We start from the raw sequence: 26,554 nt of genomic DNA, 5'->3' as shown, positions 1-26,554 counted from the left end.
ATTACATTAAGTGACGCGCTGGGAGCAACTAGGGATTGAGAAATCATACCCAAGTTTGCGAGTAGGAAGTCCGAGTTAACGTGGCATTTGTATTAGATTTTTTGCTAGTAGCAAGTGGTAATTTGCGACTTGCCAGTTATAAACGAACGCAGCATTAGAGGGGGCATGGGGGAAGGAGACTGTCCCCCAGCAGGGACAGCGGGCAGGTCAGGCTGCAGTGATGGACCAATAACCTGGTTGCATGAGTTCGTGGCTGTCCAATAGGGCCCCGGGGTGCAGCTGAGGGGGCGGGCTCAATCTGGGCCGGTGAGAGGGGGGCGTGTCCAGGATGTCAGGGGAAGAGGAGGGAGGGAGGGACTGGGACAGGCTCTGCTGTGAGATCAGTCTGGCTTTCCACAGGAGTGGAAGTGGATGTTGAAGATAGAAGGCAGCCGGAGCTCACTGAGTTCTGAGGAGCCCAGGGCACACTGGACGAGTGAGATGTCTCCAAAGCACAGGGCACACTGGAGGAGGGAGAGGTCTCTCCAGCACAGGGCACACTGGAGGAGGGAGAGGAGGTCTCTCCAGCACAGGGCACACTGGAGGAGGGAGAGGAGGTCTCCCCACCACAGGGCACACTGGAGGAGGGAGAGGAGGTCTCTCCAGCACAGGGCACACTGGAGGAGGGAGAGGAGGTCTCTCCAGCACAGGGCACACTGGAGGAGGGAGAGGTCTCTCCAGCACAGGGCACACTGGAGGAGGGAGAGGTCTCCCCAGCACAGGGCACACTGGAGGAGGGAGAGGAGGTCTCTCCAGCACAGGGCACACTGGAGGAGGGAGAGGTCTCTCCAGCACAGGGCACACTGGAGGAGGGAGAGGAGGTCTCTCCAGCACAGGGCACACTGGAGGAGGGAGAGGAGGTCTCTCCAGCACAGGGCACACTGGAGGAGGGAGAGGAGGTCTCTCCAGCACAGGGCACACTGGAGGAGGGAGAGGTCTCTCCAGCACAGGGCACACTGGAGGAGGGAGAGGTCTCTCCAGCACAGGGCACACTGGAGGAGGATGAAGTAGGTCCGTTTGCTCCGTTATCTCCTGCTCCTCCCTCCCTCTTATCTGGAAAAGTGGAGTCTTTCTCCTCCCCAGTGGCTGAGGGTTCTCCCTGCCCCGCCGGGCTCTGATTGGCTGCAGGGGTGTCTTGGGCGGGACCAGCAGTGGCTGGTGATTGGCTCTTGAGTTGCGAGTGACAGAGGGGACAGGTCTCCTGGACGTAAAGCCATTTCTTCAGACAGCCAGCGTGGAAGAAATGGCTGCACGGGGTGATCACTGCATTCTTCATGTCCTGGAGGGAGGACACACACACACACACACACACACACACACACACACACACACACACACACACACACACACACACACACACACACACACACATTGTAAGGGATGATTGGGCTTGGTGTACATTATCCCACTTATTACACAGCTACTGAAGAACTGTTTTTTTTTTCTTCTCTTTTCTCTGATTGGATCAAAATTGGCAGCGACCTCAAACTATCCAATCAGAGAAAAGTTGACATTTTCTGGGAAACGGAAAGGTCAGATCATGATGCCTATAAAAGGACTATATTATGTATTTTTTCACCCCAAATCCAACGCCGCCATCCTGTGAGTCTACGACTTGCGGTTGCGGAGATACGTCGGGGCACTTTATTTTAAGGCGTGGACACAGTGTGACAGTAGAAGCCAACAGCAGTCAACTATGACTGCAAACTCCTGCTTTCAGGCTTATAGAAGTATTGTCTCAACTTTTCTTTTATATTTTTTCCCCCCGATTTCTTATCCCATTTTTATCCCCCATTAGTGCTAATTTAATTTCTTTATCCGGGTTGCTGCTCCGAAACTGGCTCCATGCTTCCTCCGAGACATGGGCAGTTAGCCAGCCGCTTCTTTTCACCTGACAGGGGAAGCTTCACCGGTAGGACATAGCACGTGGGAGGTTCACGCTATTCCAACCAGTTCCCCTCCCTCCGAACAGGCGCCCTTAACGACCAGAGGAGGAACCACATTAGCAACCAGGATATTGCATGTTTTGGTGAAGGGGGTTCCTATATGAAGGAAACCCCCAGGGGGCACGGGGAGAACATGCAAACTCCACACAGAAAGGCCCTTTTGACGACCCCACTCGGTGGGCACTCGAGGACATGCGGACGGGCACGCACTCCTTCAGCGTTCACAGCGTCCCAGGTGGGAATCGAACCCAGGACCTTCGAGCTGTGAGGCGACAGCGCACACCACTGCACCACCGTGCCCCTCTCAGCTGAAAATCATATTCCAATCAAATTATTTTACTTTTGTTTATGCACACACACACACACACACCCCCTCCCTACCTGGTAGCAGATAGCACAGATGTCATTGTGCTGCTCCAGCTGTGAGGAGCTGGCGGTGGGCAGGCTCTTGATCTTGTTCACAGCATCTCTCCTCAGCAGGAAGCTCTGCCAGCCCAGCTGGGCCCTCAGCCACACGTTGTAGTAGGAGTGCACCAGGATGATGGTGCTGCCCATCACACTCCACTCACCAAACACCGTCTCTGACACACCGTAGCACACCACGCACACCGCTACCTGCAAACAGGAACATAAACACCGTCTCTGACACACCGTAGCACACCACGCACACCGCTACCTGCAAACAGGAACATAAACACCGTCTCTGACACACTGTAGCACACCACACACACCGCTACCTGCAAACAGGAACATAAACACTGTCTCTGACACACCGTAGCACACCACGCACACCGCTACCTGCAAACAGGAACATAAACACTGTCTCTGACACGCTGTAGCACACCACGCACACCGCTACCTGCAAACAGGAACATAAACACTGTCTCTGACACGCTGTAGCACACCACGCACACCGCTACCTGCAAACAGGAACATAAACACTGTCTCTGACACGCTGTAGCACACCACGCACACCGCTACCTGCAAACAGGAACATAAACACTGTCTCTGACACGCTGTAGCACACCACACACACCGCTACCTGCAAACAGGAACATAGTGTCTCTGACACGCTGTAGCACACCACGCACACCGCTACCTGCAAACAGGAACATAGTGTCTCTGACACGCTGTAGCACACCACGCACACCGCTACCTGCAAACAGGAACATAGTGTCTCTGACACGCTGTAGCACACCACGCACACCGCTACCTGCAAACAGGAACATAGTGTCTCTGACACGCTGTAGCACACCACGCACACCGCTACCTGCAAACAGGAACACAGTGTCTCTGACACGCTGTAGCACACCACGCACACCGCTACCTGCAAACAGGAACATAGTGTCTCTGACACGCTGTAGCACACCACGCACACCGCTACCTGCAAACAGGAACATAGTGTCTCTGACACGCTGTAGCACACCACGCACACCGCTACCTGCAAACAGGAACATAGTGTCTCTGACACGCTGTAGCACACCACGCACACCGCTACCTGCAAACAGGAACATAAACACTGTCTCTGACACGCTGTAGCACACCACGCACACCGCTACCTGCAAACAGGAACATAAACACTGTCTCTGACACGCTGTAGCACACCACGCACACCGCTACCTGCAAACAGGAACATAAACACTGTCTCTGACACGCTGTAGCACACCACACACACCGCTACCTGCAAACAGGAACATAGTGTCTCTGACACGCTGTAGCACACCACACACACCGCTACCTGCAAACAGGAACATAGTGTCTCTGACACGCTGTAGCACACCACGCACACCGCTACCTGCAAACAGGAACATAGTGTCTCTGACACGCTGTAGCACACCACGCACACCGCTACCTGCAAACAGGAACATAGTGTCTCTGACACGCTGTAGCACACCACGCACACCGCTACCTGCAAACAGGAACACAGTGTCTCTGACACGCTGTAGCACACCACGCACACCGCTACCTGCAAACAGGAACATAGTGTCTCTGACACGCTGTAGCACACCACGCACACCGCTACCTGCAAACAGGAACATAGTGTCTCTGACACGCTGTAGCACACCACGCACACCGCTACCTGCAAACAGGAACATAGTGTCTCTGACACGCTGTAGCACACCACGCACACCGCTACCTGCAAACAGGAACATAAACACTGTCTCTGACACGCTGTAGCACACCACACACACCGCTACCTGCAAACAGGAACATAGTGTCTCTGACACGCTGTAGCACACCACGCACACCGCTACCTGCAAACAGGAACATAGTGTCTCTGACACGCTGTAGCACACCACGCACACCGCTACCTGCAAACAGGAACATAGTGTCTCTGACACGCTGTAGCACACCACGCACACCGCTACCTGCAAACAGGAACATAGTGTCTCTGACACGCTGTAGCACACCACGCACACAGCTACCTGCAAACAGGAACATAAACACTGTCTCTGACACGCTGTAGCACACCACGCACACCGCTACCTGCAAACAGGAACATAAACACTGTCTCTGACACGCTGTAGCACACCACACACACCGCTACCTGCAAACAGGAACATAGTGTCTCTGACACGCTGTAGCACACCACGCACACCGCTACCTGCAAACAGGAACATAAACACTGTCTCTGACACGCTGTAGCACACCACGCACACCGCTACCTGCAAACAGGAACATAAACACTGTCTCTGACACGCTGTAGCACACCACACACACCGCTACCTGCAAACAGGAACATAGTGTCTCTGACACGCTGTAGCACACCACACACACCGCTACCTGCAAACAGGAACATAGTGTCTCTGACACGCTGTAGCACACCACGCACACCGCTACCTGCAAACAGGAACATAGTGTCTCTGACACGCTGTAGCACACCACGCACACCGCTACCTGCAAACAGGAACATAGTGTCTCTGACACGCTGTAGCACACCACGCACACCGCTACCTGCAAACAGGAACATAGTGTCTCTGACACGCTGTAGCACACCACGCACACCGCTACCTGCAAACAGGAACATAGTGTCTCTGACACGCTGTAGCACACCACGCACACCGCTACCTGCAAACAGGAACATAGTGTGCAGGTAGAGACGAGAGGAATTCGTGAAAGGGCTTATTCAGGGTTTCTACCTGAACTGATAATCCGTACAAAGTAGGGCTGGGCGAGATGAGCAAAATCTCATATCCCGATATAGGTAATTTCCAGTGTTGGGCAAGTTACTTTCAAAATGTAATATACTACAAATTACTACCGGTAGTTACTTTCATTTGAAAGTAATAAGTTACTTTACAATATTACTGTCTGTGTAGAGTAACTCGTTACTTATCACACTACTTTTGCATTACTTTTACCAAAACAACAGCTGCAGCAGAATGACATCGCCGCCCCGGAACCATCCTGAAAAATAATTTCTACCACCTTGAAGTCAGTGTAAAAACACCAAAATTCTAAATGTTATCCTTTTCTTTTGTTATTGTCATCTATAGTGCTTATTTGCATAAAATCACACAGTTTGATTAGGAAATGATTGATTTAATAAAATGTAACTCAATTTGTAACTTGAGTTACTTGACAAAGTAACTGGTATAATATTACAGAAAGTAATAAGTTATATTACTGAGTTACTGCTAAAAGTAATATATTACATGTAATATGTTACTTTTGTAATGAGTTACCCCAACACTGGTCATTTCATATCCCGATAACGATATACATCACGATATAGCATATTTTCTGTAAATGTATAGTTTATATAAAATTACCATATGGCCATTTATTTATGTAGCGGTTAAACCAGTTAAAATTTTGACAATGTCAAACTCCACAAACTGGATACATGCATTCAGAATACAGATATGCATGGCTATTCTATACAACATAAACAAATTAGTTGCAGGTCAGTAGTGGCACACAAACTGAACCACACCACCAGCTCAATTTTTAAAGATTACATTAGAGCAAAACGGATAGAATAAGTTATTTATAGTTCAGTCCAGTTCTGTTTGTTTATAAAGGAACAAAAATGATCCACTTTGGGATTTCCATGTTACCAGTTCAGTTCACTCAACAAAAATACTCCACTCCGGGATTTCCCGGTTATCCAACACAACTCTCACCCAAGGAAGCTAGACGTTTGGTTGTCGGCTCCTCAATGGATTTCCTTGGGATGACGAGAGGACGAGAGATGTTTTGACAGGTTTAACGTTACGAGGACACGCGCAAATATGGATCAAACACGGACTTAACACAGAGCAAATGCCTGGGTGGACTAGTAGTCAGTTTTGTAGTCATGTAGTAGTCATGTTTTGTGGTTGGCTGCCGCCTGTTTCTTCCGAACAGCTTCAATTAAAAATGATAAAAATCAATCAATCAAACAGCCAAATACTTCGTTCCTGACCCAGACGTAGTGTGTGTGTTTGTACGTACCAAGACGTAGTGTGTGTGTGTGTGTGTGTGTGTTTGTACGTACCAGGAACTCCAGCAGTCTGTACGTCCCGTTGACACAGTAAATCACCTCGTCCATGTTCTCCACAGGAGCCTTTCGAAACTCCTCCACCATGAAGAGAATGTAGATCAGCAGAGTGCCCAGGACCTGAGGACATGCAGGGGAGGACAGCTTTGGGGGTTATACTGTGTATATATACTAGGGATGGGCATTTTGAATCCATTTCCATAATCGAAATTTTGGAAAATGAACGATCAATTACCGATAGCGTAATAATAATAATAATAAATATATAAATATATATTTAAAAAATATATATATATATATATATATATATATATATATATATATATATATATATATATATTACTCTGGTAATAACGTTGCGCGTTCTCGGCCAGCTATAATGGCGATGCCGCTGTGTAGTAAGAATATCAGACACTAGCGTTGTGGCCAGGTAAACAAACATGTTACATGTCAGGTTACATGATGTAAGGCAATCGGCGTCTTCCAGCTTAGCTGACAGCACAAGAGTCAAATCAACAGGCCTGAGCTTGGCGCGTCCTAATGTCATGAGCGCGCCCGCGGTAACGTTGACAACCACAGTCACACAGCCTTACAAGTCCGACACGTGGAGATTATTATTTGCCACAAGATGTGTGTGAAGTAGGGTTGTAGCGGTACTAAATTTCTGTTTCGGTGCCGGTACCAATTTGTATTTCGATACTTTCGATACTTTTCGATACTTTTTGTAAAAAAAAAAGTGAAACTGTCCAATGTCAAGATTTGGCTTTATTTTAAGAGTTTGGGAACAATTACACCAATAAATTGGTGTGGCATTTAAATGCTGAACAAAACAAACCTTTTGAGCAGTGAGAATACCGGTAAGTAAAATAAAGTAATGCCAGTGAAAATAAAATGACCATAAAACACTAGCCTATAGCAGCAAAAACTCAGAGAAACACCAATAACAACAATAAATAAATAATTGGTGGCATTTAAATTCTGTCTAACTTTTACTTGTCAAATAAGTACACACTCAGTAACATAACACAAATCTTTTGAACAGTGGGAAATGGGAATAAGTAAAATAAATAATAATATAATAAAACACTATAGCAGCAGAAACTCAAATCTTTTTTTCTTCAACAAGCAGCATGGCTTCATATTCCCATTCTGTCCCCCAGCCTACTCAGTCTAAACCCTAGTTCTCCTATGGGTGGTAGACAGACTCACTGTTTGGCTGACTCTCAGTTTACTCACTCAGTCCCTCCCATCCCAATGTCTTCTTCAGGTTCCTAGCCAAGAAAACGAGGGTGTCAACATGTTCCTCGGTCAGTCTAGATCTTGTTGGACTGCAGATATTCCCAGAAGTACTGAAAACACGTTCAGATGCACAGCTTGATGCTGGAATACAGAGATATTGTCTAGCAAACTGAGCTAAGATGGGCAGGTCTGTCTGGTGTTGCTTCCACCATGCCAGGGGATCCTCTGCAGGGCTGATGTCTCTAAATTGTTTATACTCAGTAATCTCAACTTCCAGTTTAGCACTTCTTGTCATGGGTGGGGCATTCAGGCAGTATTACTCACAGTTTACATCTAACGTTATGTAGGCTACTTTCACGCATACTTCAGTCAGGGTTATCGACAGTCCATATTATTGCCTCTGCACGTTTCCCGACGCTACAGTGAGCGCTCGTTAACTAACGTTACTGCGGAGTCCGCTGTAGTACAGCGGAGTCCGCTGTAACGTTAGTACAGCGGAGTCCGCTGTAACGTTAGTTAACGTTAGTTAACGAGCGCATTTTCTCACTGTAGCGTCGGGAAACGTGCAGAGGCAATAATATGGACTGTCGATAACCCTGACTGAAGTATGCGTGAAAGTAGCCTACATAACGTTAGATGTAAACTGTGAAAGGGCACAGCTGCTGCTACTAACTGGGCTGGGAGAGGCTTTGTGTTTAGCCATAGCCTACTTTGCTAGTTTGCTTTTAATGTGCGCGGGTCTGCTCAGTGCTCAGCTGCTTTTTTTTTCCTCAAACTCTTTTCCTCACCGCTTGACATGTGGATATGACGTCACTCACTCCAGCGCATTTCTTAAAGAGACAGGCTCATATTGACCATTATCAGTCATAGCAGCGGTCGGAAAAGTACCGGGTCTTTTTAAATCTTAGTATAGAACCTGTTCTACAGCAATAGTACCGCGGTTCGGGGGTAGTACCGGTAGTACCTACATCCCTAGTGTGAAGTGATTCAGGTGGGCGTTAGCGCAGCTAAAGGCTAGCTGAGTCCATGCTGACTGCTGCTACTTCATAGTTCATAACGTTATAAACAAATAAAACGACTTGAATTCACTTGAACACGTGTACCGTTACTCACACTTTGTTGAAAATTAGGAGAGAAGTGTACAAAGTGTCATAGTTATAACAGCCTCGCTGAGGTCCGCAGACCGCCGGGTGCGTTTGTTTGTGTCCCCGGCGCGTGCCGGTGTGAATTCCCCATGTTTAAAACAGTTTTGTTGGCACAAAGGCCCGTGCCCAGCCAGAAAACTAGAGACTATATGAAGCTCCACCTCACGTTAGTCGGCTGTGCAATGGAGTGGGGCGAGGAGGAACGAATTCCACCCAAACCTAGTCCGCAAAAAAATAAAAAATAAAAATAAAAATAATAATCGATAAAAATTCCACGTGATCGAATTCATTCCTCAACGATCAATTATCGATGATTGAAAAAGGGTCCAAAACACTTACAAAAAAATCATGTTCAATCTATGACCCCCCCCCCCCACACACACACACACACACTCTACAGATTAATTGTGTGTGTGTGTGTGTGTGTCGTGCGTGCGTGTGTGTTACCTGCAGCGACGTGAGGATGGAGGAGGAGATGATGATGAGCAGCCAGAAGTCCATGTGGAAGAACTGACAGATCATGTAGGCCATGTAGGCTGGGAAGACCAGCAGGAAGAGACACAGAGAGACCGCCCGAAAGTGCTTCCACAGACTCCTGCAGCACACCGAGAGGAGAGGAGGGCTAACTGCATCTTTCATTTATTGTACTTTACTTGACAGCTGTACACCATCATCTCAGGGTGCCTTTGAGATTTTGCAAGCTACAGCCACCGAGCTAAAAACTATTTCAAAACACATTGTAAACACATTGTAGAAGGGAAATGCAAAACATGTCCCCGTTTTGAACGGACATGTTGAAATCGGCTTGCATCACACACATAAGCAGATGCATCACACACATAAGGAGAAAGATAACAGACTTTATTATCTCAAATCGCAAACTCAAGCTCATATTAAAAGTTTGGAACAGGATGCCGCATCATCACACACTACAGGATATAAAGATGATCTTGCCAGACGGAGCTTCTGGATGTGACAACTGATGTGACCATGGAGAAACAGCTGATATGGCGTTTGCCAAAAGTGAAAGGCCAGACGATCTTTTTGGATCTTTTTTTACAGTCTGTCAATGATATGAGGAAATGACCGGAGAGACAGACAGGCAAAGGACTTATTATCTCAGACATGTTAATCCAATGGCCACTCACAGCAGGCAGCCAGTGAGTTTACATAATACTGTACATCAGTGGCGGCTGGTGAGCTAGAGAGCAAGGGAGGAAACACTCGAAGGTCGCCAGCAGAAAAAATGTGGGCGTTTTTTTCTCCTTTTGCAGTTTGAAGACAGATTTAGAGGAATATCTCATTTTAATTTACCATTAGGATTAGACTGTTGTGATGTCATTATTCAGTTTTAACCATCAATAATTGTTCCTTTTCTCATTATTTCATTTCTCAGTAAATACTGTATATTTATTTCGAGATTTTGGTCAATTATTTGTGCTGTTATGGTTATAATTAGCCTAGTTACTCACTTCTACACTAGCTTAGATTGTGTTACATAATTGGATGGCATGGAATTATAGTGAAAATAGATAATCCCACCTTTTTGCTGGGGGCCCCACTTTGAAAACCACTGGCTTAGGCTACAACTGTCGTGAGAAGGTTTCAGGATTTATCTCTATGCATGTCGACAGACATGTCGATCCAATGGCCACTCATAGCAGGCAGGCAGGGAGTCATTATCTCAGACAAACAATCTTTGTCCTGTTTTTTCGTTCTTTCTTTTTTTAGATTATTTTTGGGGCATTTTGGCCTTCATTTAGAGAGGACAGTAGGCAGAGAGGAAAGGTGGGGATGGAGAGGGAAAACATGCGGCAAAGGACGTCGGGTCGGATTCGAACCCGTGTCGGCCGCGCGAAGGACTGAGCCTCCGTGGTACGCGTGCTACCAGGTGAGCACGACCTTTGGCCTGTTGATCCAATTCATAGAATTCCGATGATGTCACAAGCCTTTTTCCTACCAATATGGCGCTACAATACACACAGCTCATTGGCTGTAAGTGTCACTTGATTGTAATCACCTGTTAATTGATTACAATCACCTGTTGTTTTCCTACCAAAATGGCCGTGTGGTGATGTAACATAAATACTATCAATAGAGAGAGAAAGTGAACGTCACTTGCTGCTTTTCTCCCTGTATCAGCACTGCGAAAAAATATGAATGGCGGTGAACGGAGAATAACGTAACTTTTTTGATCCCGTTTGAATTGGGCCACGGGGTGCCAACGTTAATTTTGTCCATTTAAAACATAACTTTGCGTGTCAAGAAAGTCGCAGTTTGTCGCCCAACTGTTGCTCTATAAGTTATAAATCAGAAAGACTACGTACACTGTCGCCTAAGTGACGTCACTTTCTCTACCGGCAAAGCTGAAGACCGGCGACATGCCACGAGCTTCCACGCGCTATGTAGTTTTTATACGAAACTAACTCCTACGTTTCAGTTCGACGACAAACTGTGACTTTCTTGACATGCAAAGTTATGTTTTAAATTGACAAAATTAACGTTGGCACCCCATGGCACAATTCAAACGGGATCAAAAAAGTAACATTATTCTCCGTTCACCGCCATTCATATTTTTTCTCGCGCCGGTACAGGGAGAAAGCAGGAACTGACGTTTCACTAGCAGGCAAAGGACAGCAGCAGATTTAAACGGCACATGGAAACCTTTTCCTGAACTTGAAATGAGGGAATAATAGATGGCAACCAGAGGCGTCATGCCCACTGAATCTGAGGGGGCAATTACCCCCTCAGAATATTGGCTTGCATGACGCCCCTGATGGCAACGACGGCTGTTCAGATATGAGACCCAGAGCCGGTGAACTTTTCAAACCCCACAGAATGGCCGCGGTCGATAAGGAGATTCAACAGATTTTGGATCGATTCAGGGCTCAATGGAAAACAAAGAGGAAGATCAGGTGAACTCGTTCTTATAAGTTATGCAATGGGAGCTGCAGCTGATGATGTTTTAGCCGTTTGTTTAACCAATAAGAAGAAACATGAGGCTGTTAAAACAGCACTACAAATGAAAGCATACGGATGGGATTGTTGAGAGAGCCCAGTTCAATGTAATCGTGCATTCCTTTATAACTGGGAACTGGTAATCTTACGACTTCAAAGGTCATGAGCTGGGACGGTGACGTCACCAGAGCTGGTATTTCCCATTCCAAACTTGTAGGAGCCTCAGCAGCCCCGACCTCAAAAATCCAAGATGGCTGCTCCGCGCAACAACAGTAGTTATAATCGTAGTAATGTTGTTTAGCACTTCTGTTTTGTTTGTGTCTCATTAAATCAGCTGTGCACACAGCACTGCATAACATCTATATGTGTGGACATGAGGCTGCAGTGTTTGTATGCGCAAAATGCCGCAAAATGCCTTGTTATCAACTGTTATTGCTAACAATGGCTAGCCTGGCTAGCGAGTGGATCTGACCAATGAACAGTGAACTTCCCAGCTCAAGTTTTCTGAAAATGGAACGCTAACAAAATGGATGTGACGTCATTTAGCCTCCACATCCCAGTTATTTTGCGATAAAGGAATGCGCCATTAGAGACCAATACTGTAATTACTTGGTAAAAAAAATGCAGAAGAGACATTTGTTAAGAACACTCCCTGGCTCTCTTACTTGTCTCTGGAGGCACCCAGGGCCAGGACAATGGGGTCTGCTATCTCCAGCATGGACTGCAGAATGGAAGCCACGACGATGAAGAGGATGATGGAGAGGAGGAAGGCTCGGTGTATGACCTGCAGCTCGATCAGGCCAGTCTGCACAGCCAGGATCAGTAAGGTGATGCCTTCCGTCATTCCCCTGGACACACACACATCATCATTCAATGTGTTTACTAGGGATGTTCATTTAACCGTTATCGTACATTCACACACCACGACTGACAAGTACATATCGTTCTCAATGAACACAAATTCACACACACACACACACACACACTGACTGACAAGTAGATAATATCATTCACAATGAACACAAATGCACACACACACACTGACTGACAAGTAGATAATATCACTCACAATGAACACAAATGCACACACACACACACACTGACAAGTAGATAATATCATTGTTCACAATGAACACCTACGCGCACACACAGACACAGTGACTGACAAGTACTAGGGGTGTCAAAAATAATAGATTATAAGATGCATCGCGATGCGGATGTGCACGATTCTGCATCGATTCACAAATGTCAAAAATCGATTAAAAAAAATCAAAAAATCAAAAAATCAAATAAAATATAATGGAAGTACATGCAGTTGTTTATTTTAATTATGGATCATAACACAATGCAATTCCAAATGCAATTTTATTTTAAAAGTAGCCACACAGTGAGAAAAAAGAAAGTGAGAAAAAATAAATCATGTATTGGGGAAAAAAAGTGATGCATCGATTTAAGATGCATCGATAATCATAACCGAATCGAATCGTAGCCCTCTGAATCGTAATGGAATCGAATCGTGAGGCCAGTGAAGATTCACAGCTCTAACAAGTACATAATATCATTGTTCACAATGAACACATACGCGCGCACGCACGCACACACACACACACACACACACACACACACACACACACACACAGTGACTGACCGGTGCATGGTGTTGTCGTTCATAAAGGCCCTGTAGCCTTGCAGGTAGAACTTGCAGAGTGTGAGAACTCCCAGAGCCACGAAGGAGACGGTGAAGACCAGCCCCAGCAGGGAGTAGGGAGTACTGCAGCATTCTGCAATACTGAGAGAGGGAGCACACAGGCCAGGGAGGACAGAGGAGGGGAGAGGAGGAGACAGGAGAATGGGGGGGTAAAGATGGGAGGAAATATTAGCAACATAGAGACAGTCTGCATGTCTGGGAACGTCCATACAGGCTCTAGGAACGCCCATACAGGCTCTAGGAACGCCCACAATAGACGCTGGGTTAGCCTGGGGGCGGGGTCAGGGTGGGGTAAAATTCCCCCGTTCTATCCATTCAGCAAAGTTAGAATTTAGCTGATAGCCCAGCCCAGGCAGACACGATCGGGGGATTTAACCACCGCAGTAAACGCACATCTGAGCAGACGTCTTGTGTTCTGCTCTAGAACCCCCAAACCTGTAGTTTAGAGCCGCAGCACCGTCTTTTGGTGAGTCAGCCCATGAGATATATGGGTGGTTTTACCCCATAAGAATATGGAAACATACAGCACAGAGGCCCCTCACAGGTAAGGTCTGATATGAAACTCTTCATCGAGTCCAATGGTGTTCAGAAAGTGGATCCACCACAGCTCTCTCTTTAGTAAGAGGTTGTTGATGTTACCCCCAGGTCTTAGAACATGGACTTGTTCTATACCTAAATATCTGAGTGAAGCGACGTTGTGGTGTGCATTTTTGGGGCCGTTGTGCAGAATGCACGGCAGGGCCCTTACATTCCACTCTGTCGCCCAGACCATTTTAGCACGGATTCAGGCAATGTAATGTCTTTCCGCTTTCCAGTCCGGTAGGTGGCGGTAATGCACCTCTGGCTAATATTGTGGCTAGCTCGTTCAGAGAGTTCCACAAGAGCCGTCGTCGGACATTTCACCGTCTGGTGCCTCTCTCGATCCGAGTAGGAATTTATTGATTCGATTTTTGAGGAGTTGACATGTATCGTCTTTTTTGTCCTAATGTAAAGCAGCTGTGAATGTGACAGCATTCGGTTGCGGCTGCTCCTGTCCTATTCCAACAACTCAACTTGTTGAGAAGAAGAATGCAAAGAGTCGCATTTGGAAATATCAGTCCCCAAAGTCCCATCTGCAAAAAGTGTGAAAGGGAGTTCCAAACCAAACTGGGTAGCACATCCAATCTCGCCAAGCAGCTGAAAGACAGGCACCCAGACCTGTTCAAATAATTCAAGGTGGGTTACTTCTTTCAAACGGTGTAAAATAACACGTTTAACAACATATCAAACAGACCTTATCCTGTCACATTCGTTTTTGAGATAGCTGGCAATGCATTGTGTAATTGTGTAACCAAAAAACGTTTGCGCTCACGTTAACGTGTTTTGTAATGGAATCATTATGGGACCCGGCTAATACCTGGTACAGCGTTAGCTAGCATAGTGTAACACGTGTGCAATGCAATGTTTGTAATGGAAACATTATGGGACACGGCTAATAGCCGGACTTAGCCATAGTTCAACATGGCATCAAAATAAATACAAGCTTCTTTCGGGTGAAACATGTCCGTGAATTAAAACTAGCTACATAAAATTGCTTGCACTCTACATGTGTGTATGTGCAGTTGTCTTTATCATCTCTTTATTTTAGTAAATCTCACTGACGTTACTTTCCATTTAACAGTATGCGAGAGATGAAGATGAAGAGGAAGGCACAAGTCGCGGAGCCCAAAAGACCACCCAGCAGACAATTCCTGATGTTTTTGAAAAGCAGAGGAAATATGACTCGCATGAAGCAAGAAAGTGTGATAGGGCATTGGCAGAATTCCTATGCATCGATCAAATACCAATATACACCGTTGAAAAAAAAGGATTCCAGCAATTCTGTGAAATAAATTAAATTATAATATTTAATATAATAATAAAATTAAATACTTGAGGGCTACATGCCACTGGTGTTGCACTGTCTGTACTCACTGCCATACAGAGTTGAATGTAAGAAGAAGTAAGCAGAAGCACATTGTTTTGTTTTAAAGTTGAAGGCTACATGCCATTTGTTCATTGAAAATGGTTGCATACTTTAATAAAGGAGAATATGTTCAAGAAATATCAGTCTGTTTTTTTTACCGTGGTACCGAAATTGGTACAACGGCCCTATGCCAGGTTTCGACCTGGCCTTGTTTTAAATGTGCTGCCACTGTGCTTTTTTCATCGCAGTTTCTTATTGTGCTACGATGCGTTGCTATGCGTGTTTTCACTGGTCGTGTTGTTTTACCCACATATGCTTTTCCACATGGATATTTCAGCATATAGATGACGTTAGTAGTTGTACATGATATTTTTCCTTTTATGCTCATTTTCTTTCCTGTAGATGGATGGTGGAAGAACGTGCCTTTAGTTGTAAAGTGGCATTGTGCAAACGTCTGGGCTTTGTTAGGAGGTAGATCTGAGTGGACTAATTAGGGGTGTCACGATACACTAATTTCACGATACGATACACGATATTGGGTTCACGATAACGATACGATACGATATTTTAACAATATTTTTTTTTAACAAAAGTAAATAATTTTTATGTATTTATTTATCATTTATTTAACCGTGTGAGTCCCGTTGAAATCGAAACCTCTTTTCAAGGGAGCCCTGGGAAAATACTGGAAAAATAGTCTTTCATTTGAAATACACAAAATACAAAACAAATGCTGTTTTTGGAAATTGTTATTATAATAACTAGAAAACAACATGGAAGTTAATGCTTCTCTTGCAATAGAATGTGTCACACTGTCACAAACTAAATGTTTGTTGCATGGTGAAAGAAAAATAAAGTATACAATCTATTTCTTAAATAACTCATGCTCAATGGTCCCTAAACTGCAAAATTTGTTCTATTATTATTCAGGAGCAAAACATTTTTTTTTTTTTTTTTTTACGATATTTTTTTCTGACGATACGCATATAATGACGTTTCGATATCGCGATATATCGTGCGACAAAATATCGTGACACCCCTAGTACTAATTGGTCTCGGATATTTGGTGGTCTTTTATATACTATCCGAGGGCTGGTTTTAAATATTTCTCCCAAAGTGGGATCTGTACTATATAATATAGAATATATATATATAATATTATAGGTACATTTTCTCATCCCTTGCATCTACCCGACTGCCCATTTGAGCCGTCTCCTACAAACCCGTGTGTCATGGTGCTGAGGTGCTAACCTGGTAAGAAAGAGGAACAGGAGCCTCTCCCTGGAGGTATGTGTCATGGTGCTGAGGTCCTAACCTGGTAAGAAAGAGGAACAGGAGCCTCTCCCTGGAGGTAGGCTGGTCTCTGGTGCTGAAGTAGGAATAGATCTGCAGAGCGAACAGCAGCAGCCAGAAACACATGAAGAGCACCGGAAGAACCAGCTGGTTCCACAGCGACATGCCCAAAGCCAGCAGTCCATACACCTCCACCACCTGGGCACACAGAGAAGAGATACAGAGAGAGAGAGGGGGGGGGGTAGAGAAACAATGACATTACTCAGGGATGTGGCCGAGAATGGGAAGAAATGTGTCCCAACAGGTCCCTGTTTTTAAACTGTGTCAGCCATGCCACAGTAAAGGCTTCGCCCCCCCCCCTCCCCCCGAAACAGCGTTGCCTAGGATTTTGCAAGTTCTCCTGCACTCCACTCCACTTTTGACTTCTGCAAGGATCCCACTTTAAAGTCGAGCTGAACCCAAAAATGACCTTTCTTTTCTTTTAGTCCAAATACCTGGGTATGCAGTGCACCTATTTAATAATGTATGCAAAACAAAAATCACAAAAATCTAATTTCTTTCGTTTTTCACACTTTTTCACATCAAAAGTTCATTTTTCAAGATTTCATTGATAACAGTAGTTTGCTGACATCACCCAGTACTATCAAATTTCTACCCCATTTCAACCAATCATATCACGACATGCAGCTGTCAATCAAATCTTCATTTCAGGATAATTTTCTCTTCCAAATGAAGTAGAAAATGGCACCTAGTGCCTGTCATCTGGCAGAATTCCTATCCCATAAACTAACTACTAACTTGGCCAATTGTTAGAAACATGAACAAAAAACAAAAACTATAATCTCTAAGAATGCAAAGAAATGTAACTGGCTCGTTAAAACACGCATTCCTGGAATATTATTTACATTTGTAACGATAATGGCGCGCGCCTCCGAGCCTGACAGCCTCCCTGGCTGTCAGGGGTCGCCCCTCGGAGATTCATGCATTGGATTGTCCGCTCGCTCCGCACGAAGCCGGTGGCTGCCTGGTACTCCGCGGATCCCACTCGCGTAGCACGACAACACGCTGATTGAATCCCACCCGATTTGGGGGTGGAACACACCAGGATTGGCCGATGCCAAAGCCAGTCGACAGAATTGTCAAATCAAATCATCGACACCGTATATGGCCCGCCTCTCAATTTGTTTTCAGTCTGAAACGGACTCAGATGTACGTGACGAACGGGTTCACCTCCTCTTTAACTCTTATCTCAGTGTCCTGTCTTGTTTGAAGTTAAATGCAAATGAACTAGAGTCACATGATCACGTGACAGCTGCTGGTATTTCCACCCACATGTAGGCGGAGCTCATTTTTCTTTTCTTTTTTTTACAGATTATGAAAGTGCATACATTGTAATCTGAAAAAGAATGAAGGAGATATTCTTATTTGAATGTTCAAACTCCTAAAAGCCACATTCAGAGATAACGGCCCTCAAAGTTGGAGAAGCTTTTCACACCTGGGCAGCCAGGTAAAGGCACTGACACACCTGGGCAGCCAGGTAAAGGGGCTGACACACCTGGGCAGCCAGGTAAAGGGGCTGATACACCTGGGCAGCCAGGTAAAGGCACTGACACACCTGGGCAGCCAGGTAAAGGGGCTGACACACCTGGGCAGCCAGGTAAAGGCACTGATACACCTGGGCAGCCAGGTAAAGGCACTGACACACCTGGGCAGCCAGGTAAAGGGGCTGACACACCTGGGCAGCCAGGTAAAGGGGCTGATACACCTGGGCAGCCAGGTAAAGGCACTGACACACCTGGGCAGCCAGGTAAAGGCACTGACACACCTGGGCAGCCAGGTAAAGGCACTGATACACCTGGGCAGCCAGGTAAAGGGGCTGATACACCTGGGCAGCCAGGTAAAGGGGCTGATACACCTGGGCAGCCAGGTAAAGGGGCTGATACACCTGGGCAGCCAGGTAAAGGCACTGACACACCTGGGCAGCCAGGTAAAGGGGCTGACACACCTGGGCAGCCAGGTAAAGGCGCTGACACACCTGGGCAGCCAGGTAAAGGTGCTGACACACCTGGGCAGCCAGGTAAAGGTGCTGACAGGGTTCTGCGCAGCCTCGATTTGGAGCCTTGCCGCCGACTAGCGGCGACAGCGAGACTGCATAACTCGAACTCGAACATAACTCGGCGCGTTGGCTGCGGTACACGTCCAAAACACTAGGTGGCTTGTGGCAGGGCTGCGGGAAGTAGATTTTTTCACAAAAAATAAATAAAAATAAAATAAAATTACAAATGTAATTAACACGTTCACTGCCATTGGCGAGTTGACTCGTCAAAAAAAATCCAACGGTTGACTGCCATTGACGAGTCAGTCGTCAAAAAAAAAAAAAAAAAAAAATTGACGGTGGGACGTGGATCAATGCTCCCCACGTCTCCTATAAAAATATGGGAGCCACCGAACGTGTACAACCCATTCCACCGACCCACTAAGTGGCGACAGTGCTCACCAGACTAGAAAAAGCCGAGCCAAAACTGCAGGGGAACGCGCGAGGAAACCATTCTCATACTGTAAAATGGATTGGCGAAAACGCTTTCGCTTTTGCGCATTATCGCGCTGGGAGCTGGCGGTGGGGGATTGCAAATTTGCATAATAGATTATGCGTGCAACACACTTTGAAACACCGGCAGAAAGCCCACAATCGCACGCAGCTTCATTCCAGCTGAGCTCACAACCGAAACGACTCATGCAGACTCGCCCAAAGAGCAGCCGCCAGCAGCCAGGCAGCACAGACAGGCAGAGCCTCGCTTGTACCGCTGCAGCCACGGAGAGAGGAGAACACACACGGAGGGAGGAGTTTGAAGGAGAGGGGGGTTTCCTGCTGCTATGGAGGAAATTACTGTTCAAAACTATTGTTTAGATGTCTGACGTCTTACGCCAAAAATAAATGGTTAAAGTGACTGTTCTATCGAATTTCACAAAAAGCCATTTATCTCAGCATAAATTTTCAGACGCTGAAACCTTGGTGTATTCTACTGCTAATGCCTACATAACTACTAACTCTACAAACTAACTCTTTTAGACAGAGAAAGCACACATTCTATTAGTTCTTTTGAGATAATTTGTGTTCAAAATCTTAGCAGAAAAGAATCCTCGGCTCTTGAAAGATGAGCCAGAATCCTCAAAAAAAAACCTTGGCAGAACCTACCTACAGTATTGAAAAAACGGCTGGCAGTGAATGTGTTAAAAATATTTTGCAGTGCACTATGTTCCTTTCTTGTTTAAGAATGTTTCAGGAAATGAAAATGTAGCCTATTTAAATAGAATGATCAACAATAACAATCAAGGAAGTTACATGCTTGTAGGCTAGAGAAGAAGAAGCGTGCATGCACGCACATGTTGTGTTGAACCAACCAACAACCAATACGAATTGTTTAATCTGGCAATAAAGAAATGTGAACTTGACATGCTATTTTAATAGCCTACTCAAAAATGCACCTCCCACTATACAGCAAAGAGAGGAGTCAATGTTTCTTGATATATGCCATTCAGATCAGAATAGTTAGTCTAGTCATTAAGTTTGCTGATAATATTTCTGTCATGTTAAGTCTGTGTCATGTTGACTGGTGTATTCAGAGCAAATAGGGAGATATAGAGCATTATCATCATGCTATTGCTCTGAATGAGTGAGAAAAGGAGAAAATACTGAATAATTACATCACAACAGTATCCTAATGTTAATTTAAAATGAGATATTCCTCTAAATATGGCAAAACAATGTAAAAAAAAATGAGAGTCCCTTCCTCCCAGCACCCCCTGCTTAAAGTGACTTCCAGCGGCCCTGGCTTGCGGTACACTTATGTGCATTACATATGACGTAACTTTCAATCATGTCGGTGGGGGGACATTTTATTGTCCCTCCATTTCAAAACTCATTCCGGTGAGCCTGCAGAAGGCTTTGCTAGATGAGGGACAAACACTGTTAAATGAGGAAATGGCATTTCCTCATTCCTCACAACAAGTACGTCAGCGGATATGTGCGCGGCCCAAGGCAACGGCCAATCACAGCTCTCGTGCTGGTCACGTCATGTCGACGCCGCGGAGCCGATAGGATGGCCAGCTGCGGCGAACCCTCGGCGCAGTCGGCGCTGGTGATTTAGCGAATTAGCGTAAGCATAAAACCAGTTTAAGGGGGGAGTGGACAACTAGGACTTTTATTTAACAAGATACACTTATTTACCGATTCTAAAATGGCTGCATTTTATGTGGAATGGATAGTTCAAAACCTCAACTTGTGTATTACAGTTTTTCACAATTGTTAACACACAAAAAGCAAAGATTCTGCACAATTTGCACAACTTCACCCTGATTTTCCTTCTTTACACTCTGATGTCATTACACATCAGCTTGTTGTCAAAACACTACACACAATGTTCAGTTGTTGCACACACACTTCTCAAGTCAAATCTCAAAGCATCAACCTACAACACACAAATATTCAAATCTCTAAACATTCAGGTCTGTTGAGCAATTTGCAATCAGGACTGCAGCATGAAAGTGCCTCGAGCCTCTGTTTTGTTTGGTGAACAATGGAGAACTTTGAAGAGAGACAACCAGAGAAGGAGAGGGTTAAGAGTAAGAGGAGGAGGAGGAGGAGGAGGAAGACTACACTGAGACAGACATTTTACAAAAGGAGAAATAGCTCATTCTCTCCAGTGTCATTGTCATTCATATGGTGTGTTCCATTTCTATGATTGTGTTTTCAATGTTGCACTTCAGTGTGCTGTACATGCTTGGTAGAGTGCAGCAAATGCTTAGTTGTGTGTACTCAATGAATGGTATGTGTGTGTCATTTGAAAATATGGCTGTGTACCAAATGAAAACACCAGTTCCATTTTGTGAACAGTGAAGAGACTTGATGGCAAAGAGTCATCTTGCAAAAAGGGAGTGTCAGGTTTAGCATTGTGTGTGTGTGTGTGTGTGTGTGTGTGTGTGTGTGTGTGTGTGTGTGTGTGTGTGTGTGTGTGTGTGTGTGTGTGAGGTTTTCAGTTTTGTGTGTGCAGTTTGGAGAAAGCTGTTACTGTTTTGAGAAAGATGTGTTAACAATTGTGGAAAAACTGTAATGGAAAAAACGAAGATTTTTTTTTTCAAAAAAGAAACTATTTTCTCATTTTCTGGGAATTACAACTGGCCTAGATGTGGTCCCTTCCTCTGGGGTGTGGGGACATGTTTAAGCTGTATCAGTGTGCATGTCCAGCCTCTGACCTGAGCCAGCTCCCTGTAGGCAGTCTTGGCCAGGTTGTACGGCACCAGCAGGTTAGAAGCCAGGAAGTAGATGACCTCCAGGCCAGTGAAGATCATGGAGAACTTATTGATGAAGACGATGGTCTCCAGGGGGACCAGACACAGCCTGGCCACCAGAGGGAGCAGGTGGGCAGAGAAAAGCCAGATCCTCTTGGTCTGCATCACACAGGAGCATAGTGTACACACCACCAGCTGACCTGCAAGGACGGGGCGGACGCATGCACACACACACAGACACACACAGACACACACACACACACACACACACACACACACACACACACACACACACACACTCTCTGTAACTCCGTTGGGTCCCCCTAAGCGCACTCCCAGGAAATTTAATTTCAGGCTATTTTAATACAATCGCAAATATTGGTAATGTTAGGCTTTTGGAACATTGTCTGGTTGCAGAGATGACCCAGCTCTGACTAGCATTACTTAGCTCTCCCTAGCTAACTTTAGCTGCCTGCTATAGTCAATACACTGCTGATATGCAACATTGCATACCCAAATGCCAGCCGATCTGAAGGCATACATCTCTCTGATTGTGTACTTAGTAGTGAAAAATCATCTTTATGTCTGTTTCAGTGGTCTCCATGTCCGCTCACACAGTCCAGCCCCGCTAAGCGCACTCCCCGACTTTCAAGTCGATCAGACCGATGGTTCTAGAGATACGCGAAGGACATACAGACAGAGAGAGACAGACATTGCTGGCATTATAGTGTAGATGCCTGTTGAGGCAGGGGTGGATGTGTGTGTGTGTGTGTGTAGCGGCTGTAGCTCAGGAGGTAGAGCGGGTCGTCCACTAATCGCTTTGGATAAAAGAGGTCGGTGGTTTGATTCCCGGCTCCTCCGGTCTGCATGTCAAAGTGTCCTTGGGCAAGATACTGAACCCCAAATTGCTCCCGTTGGTGTGCCAGCACCCTGCGTGGTAACCTGCCGCCATCGGTGTGTGAATGGGTGAATGTACCTACTGACTGTAAAGCGCTTTGGATAAAAGCGCTATATAAATGCAGGCCATTTACCATGCCATTTGTGTGTGTGTGTGTGTGTGTGTGTGTGTGTGTGTGTGTGTGTGTGTGTGTGTGTGATGTGTGTGTGTGAGTGTGTGTGTGTATGTGTGTGTGTGTGTGTGATGCGTGTGTGTGATGGTATACCTATGAGTGCCGTGGTGAATCTGTTCATGGAGAGGGGTTCCAGGTAGACGGGTCCTTCATAGCCAGACTCCAGTTCACTGCGGACATAATCCCTGACAAAGAGAGGTCAAAAGGCATAAATGACAGGGACATACATTACATTTTGATGCATACCTTCAAGCTAACTTTCTACATACATTCAGATATCTTGAGGTGACAGGTCAAGGGACCATTTGGAAAATGGTAATGGCCGTTTTTCGCTCGCCAAAATTTTGTCTGACTTTGAATCATTCATTATTTAGCCCCCTTGCCGACAAGCTAGCATGACAAGCTTGGCCTCATTGGAAACCTTAGGTTGTCTACTTTCAAATCATATCCCTAACTTTGAGCTAGCTCAAAATTTGTCTCAGAAAGACAGCCTCACCGGCGTTGCTGCCGGCAATCCCGCGGGTCTCATAGGGGTAATAAAACATTTAAAAAAAACACATTTTGGACTTTTTTTTGGGGGGGGGGGGGATTATGAAAATCTTTATTTTAGAGGTCCTATGGATGCCAAAAATCCAGACTAGAAAAAGAAATAAGGGGGGTGCGCGTGGACCCCTCAAAAGTGCCCTACTACATCTGTTCCACCAAAGACTGGGACAAAATACAGTTTAGAATAGATTCATTTTGGCTGATATGCCCTCTATCAGTCTAGGTCACTGGTTCCCAAACTGGGTTACACGTCCCCCTAGGGGTTGTTGAATGAATGACCTCCCAGCGAGCGTTACCTGACGAGTGTGAGGCAGTGGAAAACTGCACTTCTCCGCCTCCTTTTCAGTTTCACTTCACGCTCATTTTCAATGTTCCCTAAAATATGTGTTTAGACCGATCGGTTGTCGTGTTTCAAGCCGCTTGCCACCAGAAGCTGCCGAACTTTCACGACTGACATCACGTCTTAAAGGAGAATTTCGTTTTTTTTTAACCTGGACCCCTCTCCTCACATTAATTATGATCCGACGACTCACCCAGTGATCTCCGCAGCGTTTCTGGCCGTCCTACGCGTTGGTTTGAGATCAATACTCTCCAATCCAGTCGTAAAATAGAGCTCCGTGGGGGCCAAGTGGCAGCCTGTCTTTCCTGCATCTAAATAGCCAGTTTTATTCCCGTTTTCGCCACATATCGTCATAATCTCATCCCTCAACAAACACCAGACTGATATTTCCCCCCGGGCTGATCCCTGGAGTCTCCCAGGGATCAAATTACCTCATTTGTGATCTCGGTCACCAAGTCTCGTCAAGTCCCACGATACTTTCCTGCCGGCTGGCCAACTACAGGTAGTATGGTAAGGTAAGGTATGCAGGAAAGACAGGCTGCCACTTGGCCCCCACGGAGCTCTGTTTTACGACTGGATTGGAGAGTATTGATCTCAAACCAACGCGTAGGACGGCCAGAAACGCTGCGGAGATCACTGGGTGAGTCGTCAGATCATAATTAATGTGAGGAGAGGGGTCCAGGTTAAAAAAAAACGAAATTCTCCTTTAACACCGAATTGCTGGCTAAGTTAATATTATATAAATGAATGCAAATCATAGTAAAGTGCCACTGAAAATCATTCCAAAAAGTTGACAGCGAGTGATGTCAAGTAACCAGGAACTACAAGAGCAACGTGAACCACGTGATACTTTTCCAAGCCCGCTATTGGATGATAACTACAATACGTCATGCATGTCGGACCCTAAACAACATAGCTGTCCGCTCTCTTTGCCGGGGAAAAGAGAAGTTGACAGAGTTAGCGATCACAAAATATGACCAGAAAATGCGAGTGGCAACAGTTTTATTTTCATTTGTTGAGACCTGTCTCAGTTGTTAACACGTTCACTGCCAATGACGAGTTGACTCGTCAAACACAATCCAACCGTTCACTGCCAATGACGAGTTGAGTCGTCAAAAAAAAAAAAAAAAAATTTTGACGGTGCTACGTGGATCAATGCCCCCCGCGTCTCCTATGGAGATATTGGAAGTATTGAATGTGTATAATCTATTTTACCGACCAGCTAGGTGGCGACGGTGCTCTCCCGACAGAGAGAAAGTCAACCAAAAGCAGCCCCATTCTCAAGGAAATGGCTTGGCGATTTTACAGTCATCAGTCACCAGACTCGCCCGAGAGCGGCCGCGCCAGCAGCAGCACACAGAGAGCGGAGAGCGGTGCTGGCGTGGGGGATTGCAAATTTGCATAATAGATTATGGGTGAAACACACTTTGAAACGCCCGCAGAAAGGCCAGAATCGCACGCATTCCGAAAACCCAGAAACGAACGAGCCTCATTCTCATACTGTAGGCGGGGACGCTTTCGCGCTGCTGCGCACGGGCGCACGGCGGTGGGGGGTTCCAGAAATGGACTGGGTGGGCAGCATAAAGCCTAGAGTCGCACGGGGCTTCATCGGGGCTCTCAAACCCAAGAGACGAGTGAGCCCTATCCACACTCGCTGCCAGGGAGGGAGGCTGCTCAAACTCGCAGCAGCAGCAGCAGAGCACTCGCTTGTGACAAACGCAGGCTGAAAGCCACCAGACACGCCCACGGAGGGAGGAGTTTGAAGGAGAGGGCGTTCGGAACTATATTGTTTGGATGTCTGATCTCTCACTGATGCCAAAAATAAATGGTTAAAGTGACTGTTCTGCCTGTTTGATTGAATTTCACAAAACTGCGATTATCTCAGCTTTCACTCTCAGACGCTGAAACCATGCTGTACTCAACGGCTAATATCTACATAACTCTACAAACTAACTCTTTTAGACAGAGAAAGCACACATTCTATTAGTACTTTTGTGAACTTTGTGTTCACAAACTCCAAGCAGAAAAGAATCCTCGGCTCTTGTAAAATGAGCCAGAATCCTCAAAAAACTGCTTGGCAGAAGCTACCTACAGCAAAAAAAAAACGGCTGGCAGTCAATGTGTTAATAAAGGACTGGGTTTTCCCTCTGTAGGGATCGTTTTAAGTACACGAAATCTCCCGTTGGCCCACCGTCTAACAGTGAAGCTCAAACATCCAAGTGAAAAAAACAGATTTCTTTACTTGAGGGCAGCGTTTCTCAACTGGTGGGTCGCGGGGCCGTTTTGATTGGGTCGCGGACATTGGCCAATTTTTTTTTTTTTTTTCATATTTCATTTGAGTTCAATTCAGATGATTGAAACTGGATTAGCATGGCCCCAGTTTAATTAAAAGTTATGACCAGTTTAACTAAAAAGCATATAGCCTGCCTGTGATTCAAGAAAGGTCTGCCTTTTTATTTCATATTAGTTAAATTCAGACTATTGAAACTGGATTAGCATGACCAGGTTAACTTGTTTTATTATTATTATTATTATTATTATTATTATTATTAT

The 26,554-nt window shown here is 45.6% G+C and overlaps 1 protein-coding gene across 1 annotated transcript in view; it reads right to left on the bottom strand.

Moving 5' to 3' along the window:
- Nucleotides 1-380: 380 nt before the first annotated feature.
- LOC310798693 (RING finger protein 145-like) overlaps nt 381-26,554 on the bottom strand; it is a gene marked incomplete at both ends in the record, with an annotated part of 33,794 nt that continues 7,620 nt past the window's right edge. Inside the window, 10 exons of the mRNA XM_083661250.1 lie at nt 381-503; nt 995-1,318; nt 2,367-2,600; nt 6,466-6,588; nt 9,300-9,447; nt 12,476-12,658; nt 13,459-13,599; nt 16,779-16,954; nt 22,010-22,245; nt 23,209-23,300. Coding sequence (XP_083517376.1) covers nt 381-503; nt 995-1,318; nt 2,367-2,600; nt 6,466-6,588; nt 9,300-9,447; nt 12,476-12,658; nt 13,459-13,599; nt 16,779-16,954; nt 22,010-22,245; nt 23,209-23,300 — 1,780 coding nt within the window. The remainder of the gene's footprint in view (nt 504-994; nt 1,319-2,366; nt 2,601-6,465; nt 6,589-9,299; nt 9,448-12,475; nt 12,659-13,458; nt 13,600-16,778; nt 16,955-22,009; nt 22,246-23,208; nt 23,301-26,554) is intronic.

This window comes from Poromitra crassiceps (genome assembly GCF_964638095.1).
Source record: "Poromitra crassiceps genome assembly, chromosome: 26".
Taxonomy (NCBI): Eukaryota; Metazoa; Chordata; class Actinopteri; order Beryciformes; family Melamphaidae; genus Poromitra; species Poromitra crassiceps.
The sequence above is the reverse complement of the archived record's forward strand: the minus strand, read 5'-3'. Positions and strand labels throughout refer to the sequence as shown.